The sequence below is a fragment of the Melospiza melodia genome, chromosome 1, assembly GCF_035770615.1.
Source record: "Melospiza melodia melodia isolate bMelMel2 chromosome 1, bMelMel2.pri, whole genome shotgun sequence".
Lineage (NCBI taxonomy): Eukaryota > Metazoa > Chordata > Aves > Passeriformes > Passerellidae > Melospiza > Melospiza melodia.
In genome coordinates, this window is record NC_086194.1 from 7,276,083 (window position 1) to 7,300,798 (window position 24,716).

Genomic DNA, 24,716 nt, shown 5'->3' on the forward strand with positions numbered 1-24,716 from the left:
CTGAAGACACAGGTCAATAAGTAGTAGTGTATTTTGGCAGGTATTCCAAAAACAGCAGCTGCCACTTCAGAGCATTTATTTTTGTTAGATACAGCCTTGCAGAAGTAGGAAAAAAACCTCTACATATCTACACTACAGAGAGATTCCCATTACACTATTTAAAACTAATAGCTTCAATAGCTTTAAATTAATATAGGTTTAAATATCAAGGTTTTTTCCTTTTAATTCTTCCCAAATGGCACATCTCATACTACAAAATGGAAGAACTATTTCTTGTCTACCAAAGTTCTGCATAACTAAATGCATTTCTGAGAGAGAAGCAATACCCAGAGAGCATCAGCACTATATTCTCAGTACCTGTTTCCACAGTGTTTTCTGTTTCTGCTGCCTCCAAACCATCCATACTGTCTTCATCCTCCACTGCAGTTTTTCCTCTACTCCGAGGCCTGCAAACATAAGGAAAAACTCTTTTTAGACTGAAAGCATTTGAAAAATTATTAAAAATGTAAAAGCAAGTGTAAAATTCTTAAAAGTGATTTAAATCTCTTCATTTAGAGGGAAGAATGTCAGCACTTAATTATGCAACATTGAAGCTAAGCCATTACTTCAGTCTTGTACAAACTGGAAGCTTCCTCCCCTTTTTCCCCGTTCTAGGTTTATGTCCCCAGCAAGGTACACTTGAATCAGCAGCTGGCCCTTTAATTTTATCTGATTCTTCTTACAAGAAAAACACAATAATGAACTTTTACTGATCAAACAACAGACTAACTCAGCCAGATTTTGACACAAGCATCCTGTCTGCTCCATGTAAAGTGTAACTATAGACAGGTAGGAAAGAACACCATCCAAAATCTGGGCACCAGCTACTATAAAATAGAGACTGATCCACACAGAGCACCCTTGGAAGAAATTTCCATAGAATAATAATGATGCTAAAGCAATGAAACTGAAACACACATTATTTTCAGTGAAACAATATTTTGACACATGAAGTAAAATGTTATGAGAGATGACTAGATGTCATCACAGTAAAAAAGTCATCACGTGAGGACAGCCTGTCAAAACTAAACTACCTGGCAGATTTGTTTCAATTTCAACCAAGGTCTGACGGAAAGCAGACAGGTTTGTGCCACAAATTCCAGCCTTTTTTCCCTGCCTGGCTCTTCAGTAACTATCACGGTGGGCTGTTGAGAAGCCCAGGCATCCAGATTCCCAGCTGTTCAGCAGCCCATTTGAAAGGGAGCCAAGAGCTTGGCAACTCGCCTCCCAAATTTTCAGGCTACTTGGCAACCTGCCTGGCATGCTGACGGAAAGCCTGGGAGACCCTGGGAGCTTCTGATTCCAAGTACACAAATTTTGAGCAGTTTGGGGCATCTCAGCAGTTCCGACGTCCAGAGCTCCCAGGCAACCATTCACCCAACCAACAGGCCTTGAATGGGCAGGCAGCACACGGGCACCCCGCCTGCCCCCCCAACAAAACCCCTCCAGTTCCTCTTTCACAGAGCACTCTGAAAGGTTGGGGTTTAGTTCTGCACTGGGGAGAAAAGGTTTTGGGGTCGTTTTTTTTTTTTTTTTTTGAAGCGATTAAATCATTCCAAAACCAGCATTTCCTTTTTTTGTGCAGTCTGTTATAGCACTTTGGTCCATCCAAACTATTTCCGCAGGACTGGAGCTGCTAAATCAGCTACAGAAGAAATGCTATCGTGCAATGCCTTTGGCTCTCTTGGATCAAAGATCTGGGCAGAGCTGGAACCATCTCTGGAGTCTGTGCAGGTTGCTCTCCTGCTAGAAAAGGATTGACTCCCTTGGACTACCTAGCAAGACAACCCCTTCAGACTGTGTTGGGACCATTTTAGTCTCTGTGAAGGAGGAAAGCAAGAACTAAGAGGCTCAAACCAAAGCCTGAAAACCTCCCACTCAATTTACAAAGGAGATGGGTGAAAAGGAAAAGCAAGAAGAGATTAAGGACAGGAGGACTTTTCTTGGCATGCCTATAAAATTTGCTCAGGACAATGCTGAAAAACGTGAGCACAGATGGAACCCTAGGGATTGCAAGGTTATTGCTCCCTTTGGCTGCTTACCCATAAGCAGTGACAGCACACCCACAACACACAAAATAAGTAACAGCCTTCTTATGAGAGACAGAATCATCCCCTCCACTTATTTGCCACTTTACAAGCTCCCAGTGTAGTCTCTTAAAACCCACGTTTCACAAAAATTCCAATCAGAATAAACTGCACAATGACCAGAAGAAACTGCCTTGCACTCCTCCCTGCATCCACTGCATCAGCCCATCCAGGAGCACAGTGACCAGGGAGCTGGCCTGAATGGGGACACGTTTTGGAAGTGGGAATGACACAAACACTGCTGGCAGCAGGATCTGAGACGGTCACACAGATGGATTCCCATTTGTAACAAAGAGCAGGGAGCAGAGCAAATGGAATATCACAGCCAGTGGATAGAACAGGCTCTTAGAGCAAGACTGAGTTACAGCAAGGAGGGTAACACTCCTCTAACACTGAGAAAAACAAAGCAGCAGGTAAAGAAGCCAAAAGCTTTTAAGCATTAAATTTCTTGCAGCTCTTCACAACATCCCAGCACATCTTCCAGCACCAGTGAAAGGACAGGAATGCAGGTGAGTGAAAACACTTCCCTTGCTGCAGGAATGCTCAAAAGCTTTACACAACACAATCAGCTAAGGACAGGGATTATTTCTAAATCCCATCCCAATTATTCTTCTACCAACTACCTGTCTGCAACGAAAAGTTACAACTCCATACTAAACAAGGATTACTGTAAAATCATCACAAACATAAATGATAATTCTACTTTTTCACAGATATCCCTTCTCAGTATTCCCCAACACAACCCTGGAGGCAAAACTTGCTGGATAGTGGAAGATGATGATTGTTTATGTTTATTTAATCATTTACAGATGAGTTTAGATTTGCTACTGAACTACAGTTCATGTATTAAACACCAAAGTACCTCACAAAATCTTTTCAAACATTTTGTTTAAACAAGAGCAGTATTCGTGCCTTGAACTCCCTATTTTATTTTAGCAACCTATTTAACACTAAGGAAAAACAGAGGTTCCAATTTATTAAACAGAGCTGGTTCTTTCAGCAGAAGATATAACCATATCTGGTGCTTCCTTGCTATTCCCCTTCCCCAAATATTCTACAAAAAAACCTTCTTAATGTTGTGCAGGTTTTAAATAAAACTGAAGAAACAGTGGAAAACATGGTAGATTATATCATTAACTCATTTTTGCTGCTTACATTCATTTCCCAATCATCAGAAGAGATTTTATAGCCTACAAATTTATGTTTGGCTTAGAGCAAAAAAATAATTCAAGTCACAAAACAGTGAAATATACACTGTACTGACAACTATAATTTAATGTTTCCACAACAAATGCCATTTGAGAAGGCCACACAGCACACCTAATCACTGCAATCAGCATTTGTAATAAGAATGGATTGTTTCTTGTTATTTGCACTAAGTTTAAACATTTTATTTAATAGTTTTATACATAAAGCTTTTGGCTGGTTTGCATAACACTGCATTTTTCCACTGACAAACCCTGTTAATTTTTTTTTTTCTCTACACTTATTTCCATTTGCCCTTAAATACAGAGGGAAAAGCATCCTGTGCTCCATTCTTTGCCTTGGTTTCTTCTCAAGCTCATCCTTCTGAAGAAAGATGTGAGAAGGAAATAGGGAAAAGATGGCATTGAGGGCCAGTTTTTACACACTCAAAGCAATTATGAAACAACAGCCCATGACTACTGCCTTTCACCCACACAAAGCCAGGCAGTCCTGAAACATAATTGTTGTATTGGACACCACAACCTCAGTCCTGCTCTAGATCCTGCAGCCCAACCCTAAACTCTCCTACCAGGAGGAGCAACTCCATCACCCTGCAGAACCCCCAGCAGCTCAGAAATACTGAACACAGCCCAGCCACATCTCCTGCAGCTCACAACAGACCCAGAACAAAATGTACAGGCAGAGCCTGACCAGTGCACACTCTGGCAGAAAACAATAAATATTAGTCAGTGGGCAGGCAGGGAGCTTGGGACGGGCTGAAGGGCTGCCAAGGTCCCTGCCAGGGCTTCCTTGCCTGCCTTTTTCCTACAACAGAGGTCAATTTAGAAGGAAAAAAATACAAGAGCATGTCTGTTTCTGCTCAAAAGTACAGATATGCTGAGAGAAATGCAACTTCTTGAAGTGCTTAAAGCACGTTCAGCATTTCATGGAATAAAGTCAACAACAAAGACAAAACTATACTTTTTTATTAATACAGGACTCCATTTGAATATAATTACTGCCTACAATAATTTTACCCCTACTTCAACAAAATAGAGTAATTTATCAAAATCCTTTGTGACCTACTCTTAATTTTTTTTTATCAATTAGCTTTTTTAGCTAATGCCTTTCATTAATCTCCATCTTTAAATATACCACGGTAAACAAAAATCTCGTAATTCTTCTCTGGGTAAGCAACTAATTAAATTTAGCCCTGAGGGGGAAGAAAAAAGCCCAGAAAAAACCTTTCACAGGGCTCAGCAGAGCATTAGGTACTCCCTGTGCACAGGGGGAAAGCCCTGCTGAGGCTGCCTCAAAGCCCTGAGGACTTGGATACCACTGGGAGATCACCAGGTACCCGAGCAGCTTCTGCTGAATGCACAGAGGGCAGCATGGGAGAGAATGGAAAAGTCTCTTATTCACCTGACACTAATGAGACACTGTTTATTTTCTTCTCTTTTCTGCATGATTGGGGTTTTTTGGTTTTTTGGGGGTTTTTTTTGTGTTTTTTTGTTTTTTGAAAAGTCACAGCAATAGCACCATAACTGGACAAGTACAATGTAGGTCAAAAGTACATCTTGGATCTTATTCTTTCCACAAAGTGATCAGGGATAAGGCCATGGGCCAACATTTCCTGGAACACATGAAATCACTGACAAAGCTACTATCCTCAGATGCCTGTCACTGCCAGGACTAGTTTATGATTACCCAGAAGTTGCTGCCAGACTCCAGTTTCTGAAAGTCTTCCCTAAGTTGCTACCAACAAACCCACGTGACAGCTCGTTCAACACCATCTATCAAAACTACCCTACTCACCCCATGCATTTTGTTCCAGGCTTATAAAAACAGGTACACATGATCCACTCAAGAGTTGACTCCTTATTTTCAAAATGTTGAAACCTCTACATCATTCAGAAAAGAAACCACCTTCCTTCGTATGCTTTGCAAACCATGGAGCAAACTGATGGCACTAAATACATAAAACAGGGCTAATAACCTTAAAAAGCAGTGCAACATCTGGGATACAGTAACATCCTAAACCAGCACAGATGTCTTGTTAAACGAACATCTGTCCACAGCCTTACTCTGGAAGATGGTACAGGAATGATTTATAAAAAGGTTCAATTAGTGATGCCATCAGCAGGGCTAGTCACAAATTAACGTTCACCGGCACTTCCACAAGTGAAAGCTGTTACCCTCTTTTCAAGAATCTTTTTAACAGGTGTGCAAAAGCCACATGCTCCCACTACACTACTACTGAACCGTGGAGTCCTAAATGCAGCTGTAAAAGTTTAACTGTGCTTAAGTAGGAGCTAAAATACCCAAGGTTCAGCTGGTAGCCCCAAGCGAAGAGAACCACAGCAAGCAAGAATCATTCATGGAAATGCCTATGAGGAAAGATGTATTTTTTTCCCCTCTCTAAACACTACTTGATTACTATTAAGAGTTGAGAAATCTTTATTACTTCTAAGAATTGAGAAAATTCTACATCCAAGTCTCAATAAAATGAAGAGCACAGCTCTGGAAGCAAGGAAGATGCCATCTAGCTAGAATAAGCTTCAACAGCCCTAAACATTAACAAGGCTAAAACAGGAAACTCACTCCTATATTGACTCCAGCTTCAAACTGATTCTGATTTACAAGATTTTTCACAGGATTTTTTAATTGAGCTATCAGGTAACAGGTGAAAATGTTTTCTGCATTTGGCCTCACTCTCCCCTGTATTTTCTTTTGTACATGGTAAAAAAAAATAATGCAACATGCAGTTTATTCCTATTTACTGCTTATGTTATATATGTGTATACTGAAGGCTGAGGGATGCTGATGCATGGGAGAGATGTGCAACAGAAACATGGCAAGTGAAAGGTGACAAAAAGTTTACTAATAGAGAGAAGTGAAAACTTTCTTGTTTAACATCTGCAGAACCAGACTTTAATCAAGATGTCATTGAACTAGCACAAACTTCAGTTTCATTATTAAAACATCTCAAAAATACACTTGATATTGCCTATTAGTCTCTTGGTACAATCAAAGACAAGTGTGTTTCTTATTAATTTTAATTTATAAAGCATAATAATCTTTAAATAAAATACTCCATCAAAGAGAAGTGACCCAGCTTACATTTAAAACCAAAATATTGCAACTTCCCATCCTAGACCTCTTCTAGCCAGAAACTATCTAAAAAAGTGATTCAGTCACTCAACGTTATTCCTTTACTCAGGCTAAAAGATCTTCAGAGCTGAAACTTTTTCACATCTATATTTAATGCAGTTACTACTGAAAGCAATAAACACCTGGAATAAAAATTATAGCCTTTGAGATCAGGATGTCTGAGAAAAAGTGTAAAAAGAAGCTTCCTCCATTGGACAATTCTCAGCTTAACTTTTCCAGTACTCCCCTGTGACAGGGAGATTTGTCAAAGATTTCCTACACTGCCCAAAAAAATGCAAATATAATTCTTTTTAAGATTATTTGTACCAAATACCATAGATGCATCTTTGTTTTCATTCTAGAGTACAGTCAGTGCTGACATAAATGCAAAGGAAATCCACAGGTAAATGCAGAGCTCTTGAGGAAACAAGGCTGAGAGAGGCTGGGAGGGAAGTATCAAAATGAATCTGCATTGCATAGTTCTAATGATTTAAAAGCCAAATAAATTAGTGTATTTGAGCAATTGGTTTATCTGTATTTCTGACTTCAATTGTCCTCACACAGGACAATTGTAATATTCATTGTCCTTACCTGGACTATGGAAGTTCTCAGGCCCAAATCGGTGCAAAATTACTTTCCATGGGAGACTGGGAATAGGCAAATAGGTGTGCTCCCTGTGCTGCCTGCAGGCACCAGTCACAGGACTGTCTACTCAAATCAAAGAGCATTAGGAATGTCATCCCACTGTTGAAAATTCTTAACTCAGTTTTGTGGAAGGCCATCAGACCCAGGAGGCTGAAGCTGCACTCTGTTGAGTGATGAAGCTGATCTGGACAAAGCCACCATATTCAGTATTTTCTCTGTTCATCCCTGATGCCATTTACAGTTGTTCAGTTTGAGTCTGGAACTGCTCTTTTGAGAGATAAAGCTGATGAAGGCTATCATAGCTGAAACAGAGCTTTATTAACAATATCAAGACCATGAAGTCTTCTTCCCAACTTGTTGCCCATTTGAGAACATCCTCAATGGGTTGGCAAGAGAGACAGAGGGTCACACCAGCCAAAGATCAAACCAGGAAGATTCAGTATCACTGATTACCAGTGACTGATACCAACAATAAACCTACTACATTGCAAAGACTTCTGCACACCTTTTTGTGAAACCATTACATGAGAAAATCCGAGTTGGATGTTCAAAGTATGGAGCCAGGCTGCCTGATCTACATGTATGGACTTCGGATTTGGAGACAGTTCCAACAACAGAGTGAGAAATCATAGAAAAGGCTTTCAGATCTTTTAGCTTTCTTTTTTACTTTTCAAACTGACTGCTTAGACATCTATAAATTCTGTAAGTGAAAATTGCCTTCAGTCAACTATCTGTCACATTAACCCAGCAATGCACAGCACCAGAAACTGCTACAGGTTCTTCTTTCTCAGGAACCACATTCCCACTGATATGCAGCCTCGTTTATAGTTTTAGTTCCCTAACACCAAACATTTTACGTGCAGACCTGAACAATTATACACTTTTCAGAAAAAATTGTAAAAACTTCAGATGCCATTACAACACATTATGGATCTGCAGTTTTGCACAAACTACATCCTTCCTATATTTGTTACCAATGCACTTGGCCACATTCACTAACATAACGACACGAAACAACACACTAGAACTGCAGCACTTGTAACATTTTTTAAAACCTTTTCTATAATCAAATTAAAACAATTTTTTGGGAGCCTCAAGAGCTACCAAGTAGAGGTACCTGTAAGTTTCCAATCCCAACAAGTTCTGTTTATCTACCTGGCTGCAGACTGGATAATGGCTCTGCCTTTGTACTCCCCCAGACAACAGCTAGTGTGAAGCACTTTGGTAAATTTGCTAAATAATCTTTAGCAAGTCCACTGACTGTTTTCACATGCTCTCTTTTGACAAACAAAGAGAATGAAATGGCAACATGAACAGCTGAGAGATCACTGGCATTGCGAAGAGCACAAATTTCTAATCTCTGCGAGACTTTAACGTGTGAAAAATTCAACCCGCACCATTCACCACTGCTCTTGTCCATACTCCTCTGTCCTCTAAGTCAACAAAACTGCATCAAAATATGCTCCTGCACCCAACACTGCATTTTCCTGATGGGAAGCATAAGCATCCACTCCCATCTAACACAAGCCTTGTTTCTCCATGACGACGGGCTATGCCAAGTTCCAACTCCTCCAATTCTGTGAACAGCCATGGTGCCCAGAATTTTTTACCCACATCAGCACCAAGCTCGTGTCTTTTTTAAGAATTACCCAGCTCCTTGTTCTTTCACACGCTGCAGGGTTTGCCTGCTACTCTCTTCTGAATAAAGGTGGCAACACAATGGTGAGGGCTGTAATTCTCATGTCTGGTGATTTCAGGATCCTGTACATAAAATTCAGCAGATCTGAGTCATCACGCATGAGAAACAGCTGCCAAGTACTTGGAACTTGGTAGAAGTTTTGGTCTCTGTGAACAGATTTTTGTAATTTTAGCACCATTAATTAGAAGTCATTTTCAAAGATTTCCTTTTGGAACTTTGCAGTCTGACAGAGTCTCATCACAGGAACATGGTGAAGATTCTTGCAAATGCATTTGTCTCCTTAAGTTAAATATCCTCACTGGATATATTTAGGTGCCAGGTGAAGGCTGTGCTCTCTGTCACACAGCCACACACAGTGCAGGTGTACAAACAATCCAACAGTCTAATACTAAATACTAAATTTTTACTCAGAAAAGTGTTTTTATACCCAGCAAGTGCAGTCTGCACACACTGATTATACAGTGTTGCAACCACTGCTTTTATTCATCATTAATTCAGCTCAGACACTCAAAAAAGGATGCAAATATTCAACTATCTTATATTAGATAAACTAACCCAACTCAAATGACATAATTTTGAGAGGTTTCCAGATCTTACATCTATCAAAATGCATCAGTCATGCTTTCTCATCGAATAAAGCTCAGAATCTTTTGTCTCAAGTCACTTTTGCTAATGTCTTCAGACTTCACAGTAAACACAAGTCTTCCTGTAAATTACATGGACAATAATTCCATTCCTTCTTATGTTTTTGAAATGTTTCTGATGCCACTAATACAACCAAAAAACCCAACACCCTTCTCTCCCTCAGGTACGTGTTACAGGATTTCCTGAGAAAGCATCTGTCCACCAGTTTCACCTGAAATTATGATTACAAAAAGCAAAAAAGAACCTCTGGGCAAAAATTTCAGTGTATTTAACCTTAAACAAGCATTTAAGCTTCAACTAGAAGGATCAGGACATGAAAGGAAGGGCAGTACCCCAAAGAGCTATAAATAACCTGCTTTTATACAAGATGCTGGCCTAGAATACATTAGATAAAATTTTCTTTATAATAGTCAAATTAATTGATGGCATGTAAGAAAAGCAGCTCTTGCATGTCAACCACAGTTTGTCATTATCCATCTAAAATGGATTTAGACAGGAAAAAAACACAACAGAAATGAATGTCATATCACCACGTATCTTTTCCATCTGTTAGCACCCTTAGTGCTCCTTATAAAGAAATACATTTTTATTTCAGATAATGTCAACAAGTATTATGAAATATTTCTCTTTCAATAAAACTGCTAAACCTAGGAAAGCCAAAGGGAAAAAACACAAGATCTGCTCACTAATTAAAAATCCATTAAAACTTAGTCAGAAGGCTTGGAAAACCTCAGAAGAATAAAAATAGATCTAAGAAGAAAATGGGCAATGGAATCAGATGGGTGTCAGTGTATATTTATAATTCACATGAATTGTTTTCCTTTTAACAAAATTGTTTTCAAACTAGATGTAAAACCTAAAAGCCAGATCATGGAAACTATTTTTATACCAGAGTAAATAAAAGTCTGGAAATACTATTGTGAAATATAAACAACAATATAAGTAGCATAATAAGCAACACTCCATAGCACAGGCACAAGTAATACAGATCTTCAAACACCTCTAAAAGCTTCTGTATGAACAGGCATATCAATCTCTAGGGGTGCTGATGAGGCAGAAATTCTAAGGTTTTTGTTAATAATTCTGTTAACAGTAATGTGCCTAAACCTTTTTTTCATCCCTGAAGAAGAGCCTTCTAAACTGGAGTCATAAATTTGCCTTCTGACAATTACAGACAGCTTACAAATAGCTCCAAGTAATTATAAGAGAGAACTTTCAAACTTCTGTTCAAAGGATTGTTAAATTACCATTATTATTTGGGACAATGACCATTGCTGTTCACCAAAATTTCACCTATTTTTATTCGAGACTACTACCAACTATACCAGGCTGCTTTCTATATTTTTTCTCCATGACAGACTTCAGTCCTTTAATATTAAATACATTAATTAATGCTACTTTTTTAAATTATTGGGTGGGTTAATTGTTTTTTTCAGGTCTTAGTTCCTCATTTCTTTAGTATGCTCTTAAAGAAAACCTTCTAAAAAGTGAAGTTAATAAAAGGATGGTGTTTCCAGCACTTGATGCCAGAGGAGTTCTCCTACCTGCTGGTCACCTTCACTGTCCCACCCTGTGTCAGAACTGCCAGCAGAGAGTGATCTACTGCTCAGCCTACGTCATATGATACAGGTCAGAGTTATAAACAAAACTGTCCCTGTGTCACATGAGAGGGGCACGTCCCCAGCCAACCCTGCTGCAGCAGCCACTACAATGGAAGTCATCCAAGAGGACCAACTGATACCTCCAGGTCAAGTTCCTTTGAGGCCACCATCCAAGGACACCAGGCTGCAAGCTCATTCCATTTGCTGCCCTGCAACTTGCACAAGGTCCTCAAGTTCTGCAATTTCTCTCCAGCTGCACAAATATACTCAGTTGTAACATTTAAGTGTGGTTTTTAGTGTAATAACAAACAGATTCTCAAAATCTAATCTCACTGTGGAGAAAAACACGAAAATGTTCAAGATTCAAACATGCAGATATGGCAACTTACAAATTATATTAAGCTGAATTAACACTGATTGAATTTATACTCAAATTCAAAAGAGATAGTTTTCATCATTGGAGGCTCATGAAAGTCTGTGCTGGAAGCAGCCAGGGAGAGAGCAGTGGTAGGAAAGGGTTACTGGAGAAGAAGGAGAGAAAATAAAGCCAGTGGAGCTTCTTTTAGTGACAGTGCAAGTAATGCTGTCTAAAAGGATTTGGAAATCATAATCTGAATCCCTTTGCTTCCTAACTTTTTTTCTTTTTTTTGCAAACCACCAGAAAAAAAAGTAATGAAAATAATCAGAAATGATACTGCAGCTGATGGGACTATTTGTAATGGGACTATTTGTATATTTACCTAATCTTTTCTGAGCACAGACCTTCTGGAATGACAGCTTCTTAGATATTTATACTTTTATTTCAGCTTGCTTTTTACATATACACATATGCTTCTAATTAACATTTACAGCATGGAAATTCAGTTCTACTCACCAGACCACACCATGGAGCCTTAAAAATTATCTTAATCAAACGTTTCAGAAGTACTTTCAGGTATAAAAAGCTGGCAGAGCAGCTCTGAAAGAGCAATACTGGCAACCACTTGTGAAGATGACACAAATAGGAAAGCACATACATGAAACTTAATGGCCCTAAAGCTCCTCATATTTATCCAAGTCCTGCCTTGGTGTCATGACAGGACAGAGCAGCTCCTACTCACAGCCACACAACAGTGTTAAAATAATTATTTTTTTCTTAAAGAGTATTCTGCATAATTTTTTTTTGCAGTATTTTTGCACACTGAAATTTCTCCTTGAAGTATCTGAAAGCCTTTATGCTGACAAAAAGAACTGCAATTGAAGTATGCCTTGGCTTCAGAACCTTAGAAACCATTTGTCTTTTGCAATCAATGCATTGAAGATAATGTTTGAAAAGAATCTTCAACCACAAAGGTGTTCAACATTCATTACACCATCCCTGGAAAAGCTGCTACAGGGAGTGCAATGAGAACAGAGGTCTGACTGCTCACAGATTCAGCGGACACAATGCCAGAATCATTATCCATGCCAGCCCAATATCCCTAACCATCACTCAATAACCGGAATTGATTGAAGCCCATCTTTCAGAAAGCCACTCACTTTGCCATTCCCTTTGTCGTTTGTTCCTCCTTCTGAATTCGTGCTCATTTCCTTTGTCAACTTCTCTGGTTTCAGCTTTCAACCACTGGTTCTTCTCCCTTTTCCTCTTACATCAGGAATCCCTTAAGAACTCAGTGTTTTCTCTGCCAGAGATATCATTCACTGTTCTCTAACTACTACTGGTTTTTAGGGTTTAAATCCCCCACGCCCATAAACAAACACGCTGAGCATCTCCACCTTCCTCCCCAAAGCAACCTTCTCCAAGCTTTCTACAATCTCTGGTCCTTTTCACGACTTTTTGCCAATATTTCGGTCTTTCAGCCATGGATATCTGAATCACACTGAAATGGCAGCAGCAAATCTCACAATCTCTATGATAAACAGAGCTTCAGTGCACAGCCACAAACATCCCACACTTCAAAGCTCTTGCCAGAAATGCTCCTTTTTCTGGACTGCAACCCCATCCCTAAATCTCTACATGGCAACATCATCCCCTCTCCTTATTCTGAAGAGCATTTTAACTGCTCTTCTGCCTCTTCCCTGTGCTCATCCATGTCATTCCACATCCAGATTTCAACAGCAGTAATCGTTATTAATATTGACTAATACCAGACTTCACTGCTGGAGGACCACCCAAAAAACCCAAAGCAAAGTGATGACAGTTCCCAAAGACAACAAAGTGCTTGGTCAGCCAGTCCTTAAACCAATTACTGCAGGCTTTATTCCACTGAATAATTCAAACAAATAGTTTTAATCAGAGTATAAAACACTGTTAAGCCCAGCACCTTTAGAGAAATCCATTTACATTACATCTTCATAGAAAACGATGGATAAAGGACCACATCAGATGACCTAATACCTACATCAAAGGCAACTTGTAAAACTCACAAAGTGGATAAAAGGATGAAAAGGAAGGGAAAGAATAAAAAAAAAGCCCACCAAACCTGAGAGTTCTTGCCTCTACAGAACACAGCAAATGTCTTTATTCTAAAACAAAAAGTATCCATATCTGCCCAAAAGTCACGCCTTCCACACTGCCATCATTTCAGTGCAAACCACGGGCTTTCACTATCTCACAGAAGTGAGCAGTGTGTATTTCAATACACTTTGTAGCATAATAAAATATTCTACCGAAATTACAAGATCTAAAAAACAATTACTTTATTGCTTCTTACAACTTTCTCACTGTAAAATTCAATTCCAAGGTAGTAATTGGCAGGGACAAAATTATGTAGCAATTAGGGCATGACAGCAAAAGCAAACAAGAACTGAAAATGGGTTGACACTTCTGGTAACAAGCAGGTAATTATCACAGCAGCTTGAAAGGGGCATAATCAACCAAACTGACATCATCCCTCCCACATAATAAAATGTGAAATCCCTTTACGTGCAGTGTAGCTCTTACACGCAGCTGGTAAATGCAGCTAGTCTAGTCTCGATGTTTGTGTCTGCAGAGCAGCTGAGGTTACATTTGGGATGGTTCAAGAGTGGATAATTTTATTTATTTATTTAGGATGGTAATAGCTATTACATGTTTTCATCCGATGTGGATTACAGATACTATCGCTAGAAAACACTATTTTATAAAATTGCCCTCTCTTTTCTGAGTATAACTTTGTTTTCAAACTTCCTGAGAAAGAGAAGAAAAATCTCTGCCTACCATTACATTTTCACCACCATCTACAAGATAAAGCAGGCTTAATATTTTTAACAAAGAAAGTGGCTAGTTTTAAAAATGCTTCATTCTTAACTACTCTACTTCACCAGCAACACTTTTTTCCCCAGGATGCATTTGTTTAAACTCAGGTGTGAACATTAACTGCTGTCTTAAAGCAGCACTGTGCTGTGGACATGCCTGTTGTTATCTCAACAGTGTAACTGCAAAATAAACAGTAACGTATTCACCTTCATCACGTATTTGAAGTAATTAAAACACGATTTAAAAACCCATTCATTTATCTGCTGCGCCCTTTCAGCGCTGTTTTACTGGGAGATTCTCACTCATCAGCCCAAACTGACTCAATCAATGGTGGCTGCTCCATCCCTCAGAGCAGGCTGGGGGGAACCTCCTTCTCCCCTGTTCTGTATATTCCTACCCCGTGTTCTTCTCCATTTTTTCTCTCTTTGTGTTGACAAATCCATTTACCTCCACGCTGTCTGTCAATACCATTAACTCGCTGCTCCCACCTTTTTCCAGCTCATTAACAGCAAGGCCAGCCCAGCGCTAATCCCCAAGTCCGCCGTTAACTATTTCCACACAGCTCCCACCTTTCCCTGGCTTTCACGCCTTGTTCCTTGGATACCAGAAACTTCAAACACACCGGAATTGCAGCCCCGTTTGTATTGATTTTTCACTACAAATTTCCAAAAAACATTTACGGACTATCTGCACCTATCATTTTGTAAACTATGCTGCAAGTACTATAAGTAAAATGAATTATTAATCCTTATTTTCTTATCTTTTAGACCTCAGTGCTAACACATCGCAACATGAATTCTTCAGACAGCTGTTAAGCAATCTATTTTTTATCAATTTTTTTGTTACATTTAGACTTTTTTTTGCACAAAATTCTCACAAAGATAACACAAAGCTGGCTTCCTGGATCTCAGCTTCTGAAAAGTATTCGGGTAGTTTTGAGTATTCCTTATAAAAAATTAAATTTCATGAGTGTGTCACCTAAACATGGCATGCCTTGACTTGTGGAAGGTTTGATTTACTGACAAGTAAAGCAGATGTGGGCACAACAGGAGATATTTAATTGCTGCTATATGTTACTGACATGATAAAGATGTTAAAACCATACCAAACCTGTCTTTTTTCCTGCATATCTAAACCATTTAAAATCTCAAATTATTTCAACAGGTTAAAATCGTTCAAGATGTATAAAATCGTTCAAGATGTATTATCAAGAATTCTCTAAACTATAGAGAATTTTATCACTATGAAGTGATAAAAGCACAAGTTTATAATTTAAATCTATACTATAGCGAAAGGAAATGTCAACCTCAAAGCTGAAAAGGATAAAGACTAAATAAAGACTCCCAGAAATTCCAGGCCCCATAAACCCCAGAAAAAGCACATAAAGTCATCTGATAAAGGGACAAATAATTGGTTTTCTTCTTGGCATCTGGATCCTACAGTAAAGGTAACATGCTTGGTTTGGGGTCCCTAAGGGAAACTTTCTTCATCTAAACAGCTGGAAATAATGTTTTGTTGGGGAAAGTACAGTATTTTGAAGCAGAGATCCTTCCAATGAAAGCTCTGAGAAGATGCCAGGAAAATGAAGTTAATAGTAACACCAAAAATTTTACCTTCTCTATACACAGACACACCCCAACACCTTATTTTCTTCCAGCCAATTCTACATCTCAATCTGCAGATATGTTGAGGGTTTCTTTCTTCCAAAAATGAGATCAGAAGTTGAGGTTTAGCTTCCATTGGAAAACAAAAATAAACGTGGGCATGAGTCTCATTAGACACACCCCACATTAGCACACCCCAACACTTAATTTCTTGCAGAATATAACTAAGTTGGTAATGCACACCATAAGAACTTCATCTTAACAAATAAAACAGTAACACTGACAAAGTGTTCTACCATTAAACAGAATTTCTTAGCAATGCCACTGAAATTGTGGCCAACCTTAATACAAAATATCACCAAATATAAACTTTATTAGCTAAATACATTTCTGTTCTTCCCCCTCCAAGTCAAATGCAAGCCTGTTTACATGCTTAGCCTTGGATGTGCACATGAAAATAAAAATATATGAATATGAGACCCTGACTCAAAACCATCACAACGTGCACATGCAGGGCTGGGTAATTAACCTGTGCAGTTTGTCAAGGACTGTCTGAAAGCCCTTTGGTTTTCATACATTCTGTTATCAGCATAATTCAGAGCATTTAGATGAAAAGCCTATATAATTCTAAACTCTTATAAAAGCTTTTTTTTTTTTTTATGAAATCCTGCAAATTCTGATGAGCTCTTTATGAATTTTTCTGAGAAGAATTGTGTTCTTTCAGGTTTCCTTGGCCATAAATGTTATATTTGGGTTCACTCAAAAGAAATCATAAAAATTAAAACTGCAGAACCTACTAGCTAGTAAATATATCACCACTACAACAAAACAAGAAAGAATCCATCAATGGATTTGATTTTTAAAATTAGTGACAGCACATCTTAGAAAGCATACTGCTGCAGAATGAATGGCAGGGTGAAAAAAATCTCTGAAAAATGTCATCCACTCCTAAACATCTCAAATAAAATTTGCTACCCTATTGCACCAGCTGCAAAATTCCATCTCTGCTGCCTTGTAGACAGATGGAAGACTACAGGAACCAAGTTTCACATAATCAGGAAAATCATGGGCCAAATACAATGGTGGTCTGACATGTTACTCACCTACACCTCAGTAAGAAAGGTTTCCTTTTTATCAAGAAAAACTTTCTTGATAAAAGAGATTCATTTTAAAGAGGCATAACAAGAACTACCAAGCCCAACCACTTTTTCGTAGTGACAAATGTATCAAAAGAAAATGTACATAAAATAAATGTGACTCAGATAAGCAGCTACTATCAGTTTACTACAGGTACCATGTTTGAATAAAGCAAAATGAGTTAACAGTATTCTCCTACAATCAGATTTTTAATACTTGCCTTAAATCTAAGGAAAACAGTAAACTCCTATTATACACTTTCAAAAACAAATTTATAATAGAGGCATGCCTGAAGCTGCATCATAGAAAAAAAAATAACAGCCAACAAAGTATTTAGAATTTTCCATCCTATTATTCAGGAAGATCTAAGAATACCAAAATATTTTTAAAACAATAATAGAAAGTGAAGCCACATTAGAAAACCTCCCCCTAAAGCTTGCAGTTATTGCAGTACTTCTTAAGGCAGAGTTTCATGACAAAAATACTCATTTTGTGCGGCAGAGACACACAAAAGGATTCTTCGGGATGCCAAACACTTTCAGAACTCTCCAGTGATGACTCATCCTGTTATGTATACAAAGCTTTCATTAAAAAAAAAAAAAAAGAAAAAAAAGTCAGTTGGCATCATTACAGATCCTCAGTTAGCGATCTTCAACTTACTGTTAGTTCTTGTACAAAGTATTCTAAACACTGCAGTGAAGTATTCTGCTATGCTAATTTTGGGGAGGAAAACGTGCAACTTAACTTGAATGGCCTTTCTTACACGGAGTTTCTACTCCAGTTCACAAACAGCTCCAAGATGGCCTCAAACAGAGTTTGGAGCTACACAGAAATTCTTTGTTGCTCCACAGCAGTTCCTTGCCAGTCGCGCTGATCAACTATTTTGCCAAAACCAGAAAAATAAGTCTTTCAAAATGAGTCTTGATGACTGGAACAAAAAGAACCACTTCTTAAAGAGAAAAAAAAGAAGAAAAAAAAAGCAGGGGGGAAGGGTAGTTTAACTGCTCCTAAAAACTTTGAAAGCATTCCTCCTGGATATCTCCTTAGAAGTGCTGTTTTCATCTCCCCCACCCCAAATTAATTAATTTATTTAGATAATCTGTTGTTCTGCAACAAACCCACAATAAACTAAAACTGCCACATAGATGCAAATAATTGTGATGAACTGTACTGCTCTACTGACAAGCATTTTTTAATAAGACAGCTTTCCTTTTTATATATACAACTTCTTTGAAATGTGGTGTTGGTTTTTTTAATTGGCTGTTGTTTGCTTTACTTATACACACGAATGTTTGCAAGATGTACTGAAACCAGAAGCCTCCCACAGCACAGAGAGCCTGCAACTCACTCCATCCATTCTTTCCAGACTTTTCCAAGTCAAGAGGGTCCTTTCCATTCCTGCTCACCTTCTACCTGCAGGCAGCCACCTCCAAACCCAGGTAGGGAGGAGTTTGGGCTCAATTAAGCTTTGACCTCCTCAAATTTATCTCCAGATTCACTCCCCACAGGCAGCAAGTCTGGAGTTTGCAGCCCTCCCACAGCATCGTCTGGCCCAGCTCAAACAAACGAGCGAGATAGAAATAATTTCCTTTATGTTCAATCCCTCCAGTCACTCACTTCTCTAATAATTCAGTTCCTAGTGTTGATCCTTTTCTAAATATGGCCACATAAGCATAAGCAGCGAGTCTCAGTGCCAGCTATGCAATTTCTCTTTCCCACTGGGGACAAGTTTTCCAGCATCTCAGATGTTTGCAGAACAGACGCCTCCCCCACCACTGCCACATATACATTTTATTTTATTTCTTATGAACGCCTCTTACCCACAGCAGTTACAAGTGCCAAATCATCTGATTTCACAGAGTGTCAAAAGAAAAGCCAGATCTAAGAACTTTTATAGCATCTTCTATCCCTTCTTCCTCTGCAACATGTTGATTTGGAAATAATGCTCTTCATTTGCTCAAATTCCAGTGGCTACAAGAAGTCTGCTGTCCCTCTCCAGTCATTTGCACTGATCACGGGACTTAATCAATCACACTATATTACTCTAAGTTTAAGGTGTCCATGTGATCAAAGATACAAACTAAATTTGTGGATTCATGCTATGAGTCCCTAGCTTTAAGCATACTGATTTCCATGTTTCACAAAAAATAAACCCAAGGAACAGCCCATTTTTCACTGCTTCCAGACGAGCTAGGAAGGCTTGTGTAAGAAAGCGTAACAAAATCCTTTTTATTTTTTTTTTATTTAGTTGTAAGTTTTTGTTATTCTCTCATTACTTATGTACTACCACAGGTGGTCATGGCAAATTACCAACATAATTTATGCCAGTTCTTTAACTGCAAGTCTAGCTTACTAATTAAATACCAGAAAAAAAATAACCCAAACGAACAAAAAAAAAACCTCCACACCCCAGTTTTCAGCAGTTAAAAAGCAAAGATACAGGAAAGCAGGAGACACCCCCAGACAACAACAGAAGCTTCATATTTGTCTTTAGCAGATGATGTTTAAATGCAAGCAGACACCATTTTCATTTCCTTGCATTTAATCAGAGGTGGGTGGAAGAGGGCAGAGGAACAGGGAAAGCCTCTCCAGCAGAGGTGTGGACAGGGCTGGGGGTGAACAAGGAGCCTCACAAAAACCAGGAGGCATTTCCAAGCACGCAGCACAAACATAATGGAGGGTCCAGCATGGGCTTGGCTCCACAGAACAAACAAAAGGGGATACTTTAATCATATTTTAATGAGGCTTTGCACGTGACCTGGTCCATTAGATGCTGAAATGCTGCTGCAGTTACTCTACAGCCACCTTGGCATTTGGTGGCTAATGCTCCAACTGGCCTTTACGGTACCCCTGAGGAAGGAAAAATAAATAAAAGCTGCTGCAGCAGCTTTGGTTGATAACAGCATTAATACACTGGGGGTTTAAAAGGTCTGGAGATCCACAGACATCAGCATCATCAAGTGTGAAACCTTAACTCAGTAATAACCAGTTCTATCAGGAGACATATTAAGCAGAATAATTAAGTCAATTTAGGTTATATAAAAAACAGGTTCATTATCCAAATACAAATATTATTTAACTAATAGAATAAATCAAAACCTAAGCTATGCAATAGACATTTAACATTAGAAAACAAGATGCTGTGGTTCCTTAAGGCTGCAAAAAATGAAAAAATTTCCTGCCCTAAGAACCAGAAAGAAGAACCCTAAGAACCCTAACAGTCCAGAAATCCTGCTTTTGGAGTCTATTGTCTCTTACTGCCTTCAAAAGGCAGTCCTGATACACACATACAATTTTTTTTCAGTTTAAATAAAATTTCCCTGATGTGCCCTAGCGCTGTCAACCACATCTTTCGAAAGCACATAGTCTGGATTTCCCACACATACATTTCCATGCATCCTGACAATTATAATCACAATTCACACTGAAAAGGTGATCACAAAATCAGCATTTACTGCCTCTCCCAACACCTACTACACAGAAAATCCCAAGTGAAAGCCTGCTGTTCTCACACTGCAGCTGAACTTCTGTGGAACCCCATGCCCAGCACACTGGAAGTCTGTGTGACTGAGAATAAGCTGGACACATTCTAAAGAGATTTTTATGTTCAACAGATCCAACACAGCAATACTCTCCTTGATTCCAAAAATCCCACAGTTCTTTCCCAATCTCCTGCAATTAGGAGTTTGGGGAAGTATCATTACAAAATTACTTTTGTCTTACTTTCCTACTAACCACTGCAGGAAACATGACGATGGGACACCCACATTTCTGATCTGACCCAACACAGATGCTGTTGGGAAATAAGTAATTTCTCCAAATTATTTTATAGACTCTGAACCAAGAAAGCTCATCATACTGCCCAGATTACTGTCACATCTAAAGATTCACCTTTAGCAATGCTGAGCTTTATTTCCAGCCTTGTACTCAATATCCTGTACTTTGCAGACTAAACCTGTGACTGTGCAGCTTTTAGTAGTTTAGAGAATTTTCATTCCTCCAAAAGACTGGTTCCTGATTTCTGAGTCCAGAGACTCCCATGTGGGCTTCCAGAGATTCAGTTCTGTATGGGGGGGAAGCAAAGAAAATGCCCAAGCATCCTACAGACCTTCCCATGCAGGATCTTTGTCCATACTGCACTGAAAAGATCATATACCTTATCCCTTACTCAGGGAACTACCACAGCAAAACAACAACCTTGAGGCAAGCTTCAGGTGATACAATCATGCTTTTTAACAAGATGCTTTCACTGTCAAAGAACACCTATTTTTCTTGTGTTTAAGCAACATGAAGCTCTTCTGGCAGATCAATGGATCCTCCTAAGTCACCAAATTTCTTGCACAATATCAGAAATAAGTTAAAGCCTCCATGTCCTGTAAATACAATCACCTGACATTTTGCTGCTATCTTCTAATCTGAAATAATACCCAATCCATGAGCATTCTAACCCTACCTTTATATAGGGAATTTATAATTTTTTGATTCTTCTTGTCACTTAAAGCCTACCAAGAGAGATTCATGCAAGGTTATTCTGCCCCCCACCCTGGATAAAGTTCTGACTTTGAGCACTCGGGCTCATCTTTTTGATTGAATTTGACAAGTATCTTTGAATACCAGGACCAAAGAGCCAAGGAAGGAGTTTTATGAAAAACAGTTGGTGTTCATTGAGTGTTTGCATGTTCTTGCTCATTCCTAAAAGTTGCTTAGTTTCACCCATCTACTTTCCATAAGGATGTGGTCAATGTTCATGAGGAAACCTAGTAAAAGACAAAGTGCATTATGCAGAATGCCATGAATTGCATGGTTCTGACTCGGTGGGTGCGTACTGGGATGGCACAGAGCTCTGTCAGTAAATTTCACTTTTGCTGCTCAAGTAGAATCAGGGTAAGGATGATCTGCAGAAAGTTTAGTTCTGATGAGTTTACCGGGCTTAGGAGGCTGTTGGAAAGACTGGAGAGGAGATTACAGGAGAGATTATTTCAAGATACGTCTTCTTTAAGTACAGGCTGCAACCACTGAAAGGATTCTGCAAATTGAACTCCCTAAAATGCAACCACCTCCCTCACCAATCCTTGCTCCTCTGAGAGCCTTAAGAGACATGACCCCACCACCACTGCTTTTTTTGCCCCTAACTACACTACAGCACATCTTCCAAATTTCTCAGAAGTAATTCCATGTTCAGAGGATGCTACAGAATAGTCAGAAAAAATTGCCATTATAAACTGCTGAAGAGATCACAACCATCACTGGCTTTTTCATTACAAAGCAGGCCTGGCAAGACAGTCTTCCCTAGAAAAAAATCTACTGCTCTTCACCTATAAATGTACACCTTACCTACCAAGAAAACCAAGTAGCTCTCCTTTGCCTGCCTTCTGGCCTGAAACTTCTGGCAGAGAGGGTGGTGAGAGGCACTAGGACAAGATATGGAGCACTACATGCAAAATTATTCATCTTACATCACTCTGATAAAACTGAACACATAATATCAGTTTTCCAGATGCTGATTGTGCTTGATGAAATCAAGTACCTGACAGTAGGATGGGTCTCAGAGGGATGAAATACATACCTAGCTCAGGAAGAAATAAGCCTAGTGCTCTGTGAGTGACCCCAAAGTGCCCCTTTTTTTCTGCACACAACATGACTCTGATTCTTGCCAGCCTCTGCAAAGCAGTGGGAGTAAAACATGACTAATTGGCCAGTAAAAGAATAATAGAGAAATCAAGAACAAGTTTATGCAATTTATAATTGTGATTTCAGCTTAGCACTGTTTCACAGAATCTAAGTTGACAGAAAACTGTTCTCACATTTTCTTGATATCTGAAGAATGAAAAACTATTCTACAATGCCTGGTTTATTTTTCTCTGAAGCATCCTCCTCCCCACAGCTTCTGATCATGCAGAGCAGCAATTGGTTAGCACTATTCAAAACAGTAGGTGCAGAACAGTCCAGGCTATCGAATTCTTACTTGTACTGATGAATGTTTACTCTCATGACTATTTTATTTCAATGGAAAACTTTCTATTGACTTGACTTCTTTGAAACAGAATTGTGTACCTTAGAGAATACCCCATCATGCTGATTAATAATTAAATGAATCCATACAGTACTTATTCACTGACAGTTCTTTATTTGGAGGTCCAGAGGCATCAATAATGAAAACTCCTCTGTAGTATGGGCAAGGCTGTCAGCAGCAGATGCTGAAGATCAGGCAGCCATGAGGAAAGAAATAAATATAATATAGGATGGTTTAGATATCAGCTGTGTGTAGGTCTATCAATGATCAGGGGAACTACCTCTCCCTAACCTTTACATCTCTCAGCTTTCACCAGAGAAAACAGCAGCCAACTACCTTCATCAACGTGGGTGAATGCAGATATCAAACTGGCCACAGCAATCCCTGGCTGCACAGCACTGCCCAGGAACTCTGACTTTCTGCTAACAAACTAAACTGGAGTCAACTGATTTCAAAACATCCCCAAGGGAAGCAAGAGAATAGCCTGAAATAGAAGCTGTTCACCAATTCAGCTCCAGGATTCTAAAGCTTTCTGTGGAAAACTGACACAACCATCTCAGTTACTGAACCACAGGCATCAAGACAGATTCAATATCTACATGCATTTCTGAAAAATGGAAGAAAGTAACTTACTAACTCCTCATAGCTAAACATTCTTCATCATTCTAGGTGGATTTTACTATCTGAGGACAAATATAGCAGAGGAAAAAAAGCGATGCGTCTACTATTCTACATCTTGTTGACTAATAAATACCTGAACAAAATCTACAAGGCAGACCTGCTCTCCCCAGCCCAGTTTCAAGAATTTGTTAATGCAGGATTGTATCCTGATCCAAACAAACCACCTAAGGAATCTTCCAGACTTCATCGCCATCACTCTCTTCTTCTAAGAACTAAACTTCAAGTAGTAATAGTTGTTATTTCTGGAGCTGCATAAAAATGTCTTCACATGGCTCCCTAGACTGTTTATTTTTCTTAATTTAAAAATCTTAGCTTCCTTTAACAAGGTGAAAACAAAGATGACAAGGAAACAGAAATGAAAAGACAACTAAATACACATGAGACTAAGCACTGCTTACAGGCAAGCCACCTCACCAAGGTGGATTAAGGTGAAAGAGAAAGACTGAAGTCCATGCTCCTCAACCTCCATCTCCCATCTGTTTTACAGATTATATTCCTGTAACTCTGGCTTCCTCTTTCCTGAGCACTGCAAAACTCACAGTGCTTCCAAAAGCCTTCTACCTTGTTCCTGTACCCCCTCCTATGTGCAATCAGCCTTCTGCTGAAATACTGCAAAGCCAAAGTGAAATGCTTCCAACGAGAACAGTCTCTCAAAGGTTAATAGTAGTACTCAGTGCTCAATCCTGCCCTCCATTTTATGGCAGCCCTGAACATACACTGAATGACTCCTGCCACAACTGTGACTAAACCTTCTGTACACAAGGCAAGGCTGACATGGCAGTGACAACACCTAGCACACCTATTAACTGACCCAGATCAAGGACCTTTGAAAAGGTTAGAAAATACTCTAGGTTCATTCATTCCCTCATCACTCTGACCACTGCTGGTGTCTTCTTGCATGCTAAATACATCCTCAACAGTGCCACAAAACCATGCTGACAAAATTGCCCCACTCAAGCCTGAGGGCAAGGTGACTAAAATAAAGCTCCAACTTTACTTCTTCTCATTGCTCC

At 39.1% G+C, this 24,716-nt stretch overlaps 1 protein-coding gene across 10 annotated transcripts in view; it reads right to left on the bottom strand.

The window, feature by feature from the left end:
- Positions 1-24,716, bottom strand: part of KMT2C (lysine methyltransferase 2C) — a 189,195-nt gene that overhangs the window by 142,370 nt on the left and 22,109 nt on the right. For all 10 annotated transcript variants that reach the window (XM_063179854.1, XM_063180247.1, XM_063180480.1 and 7 more), the window contains one exon: positions 358-446. In XM_063179854.1, the coding sequence (XP_063035924.1) occupies positions 358-446 (89 nt within the window). The remainder of the gene's footprint in view (positions 1-357; positions 447-24,716) is intronic.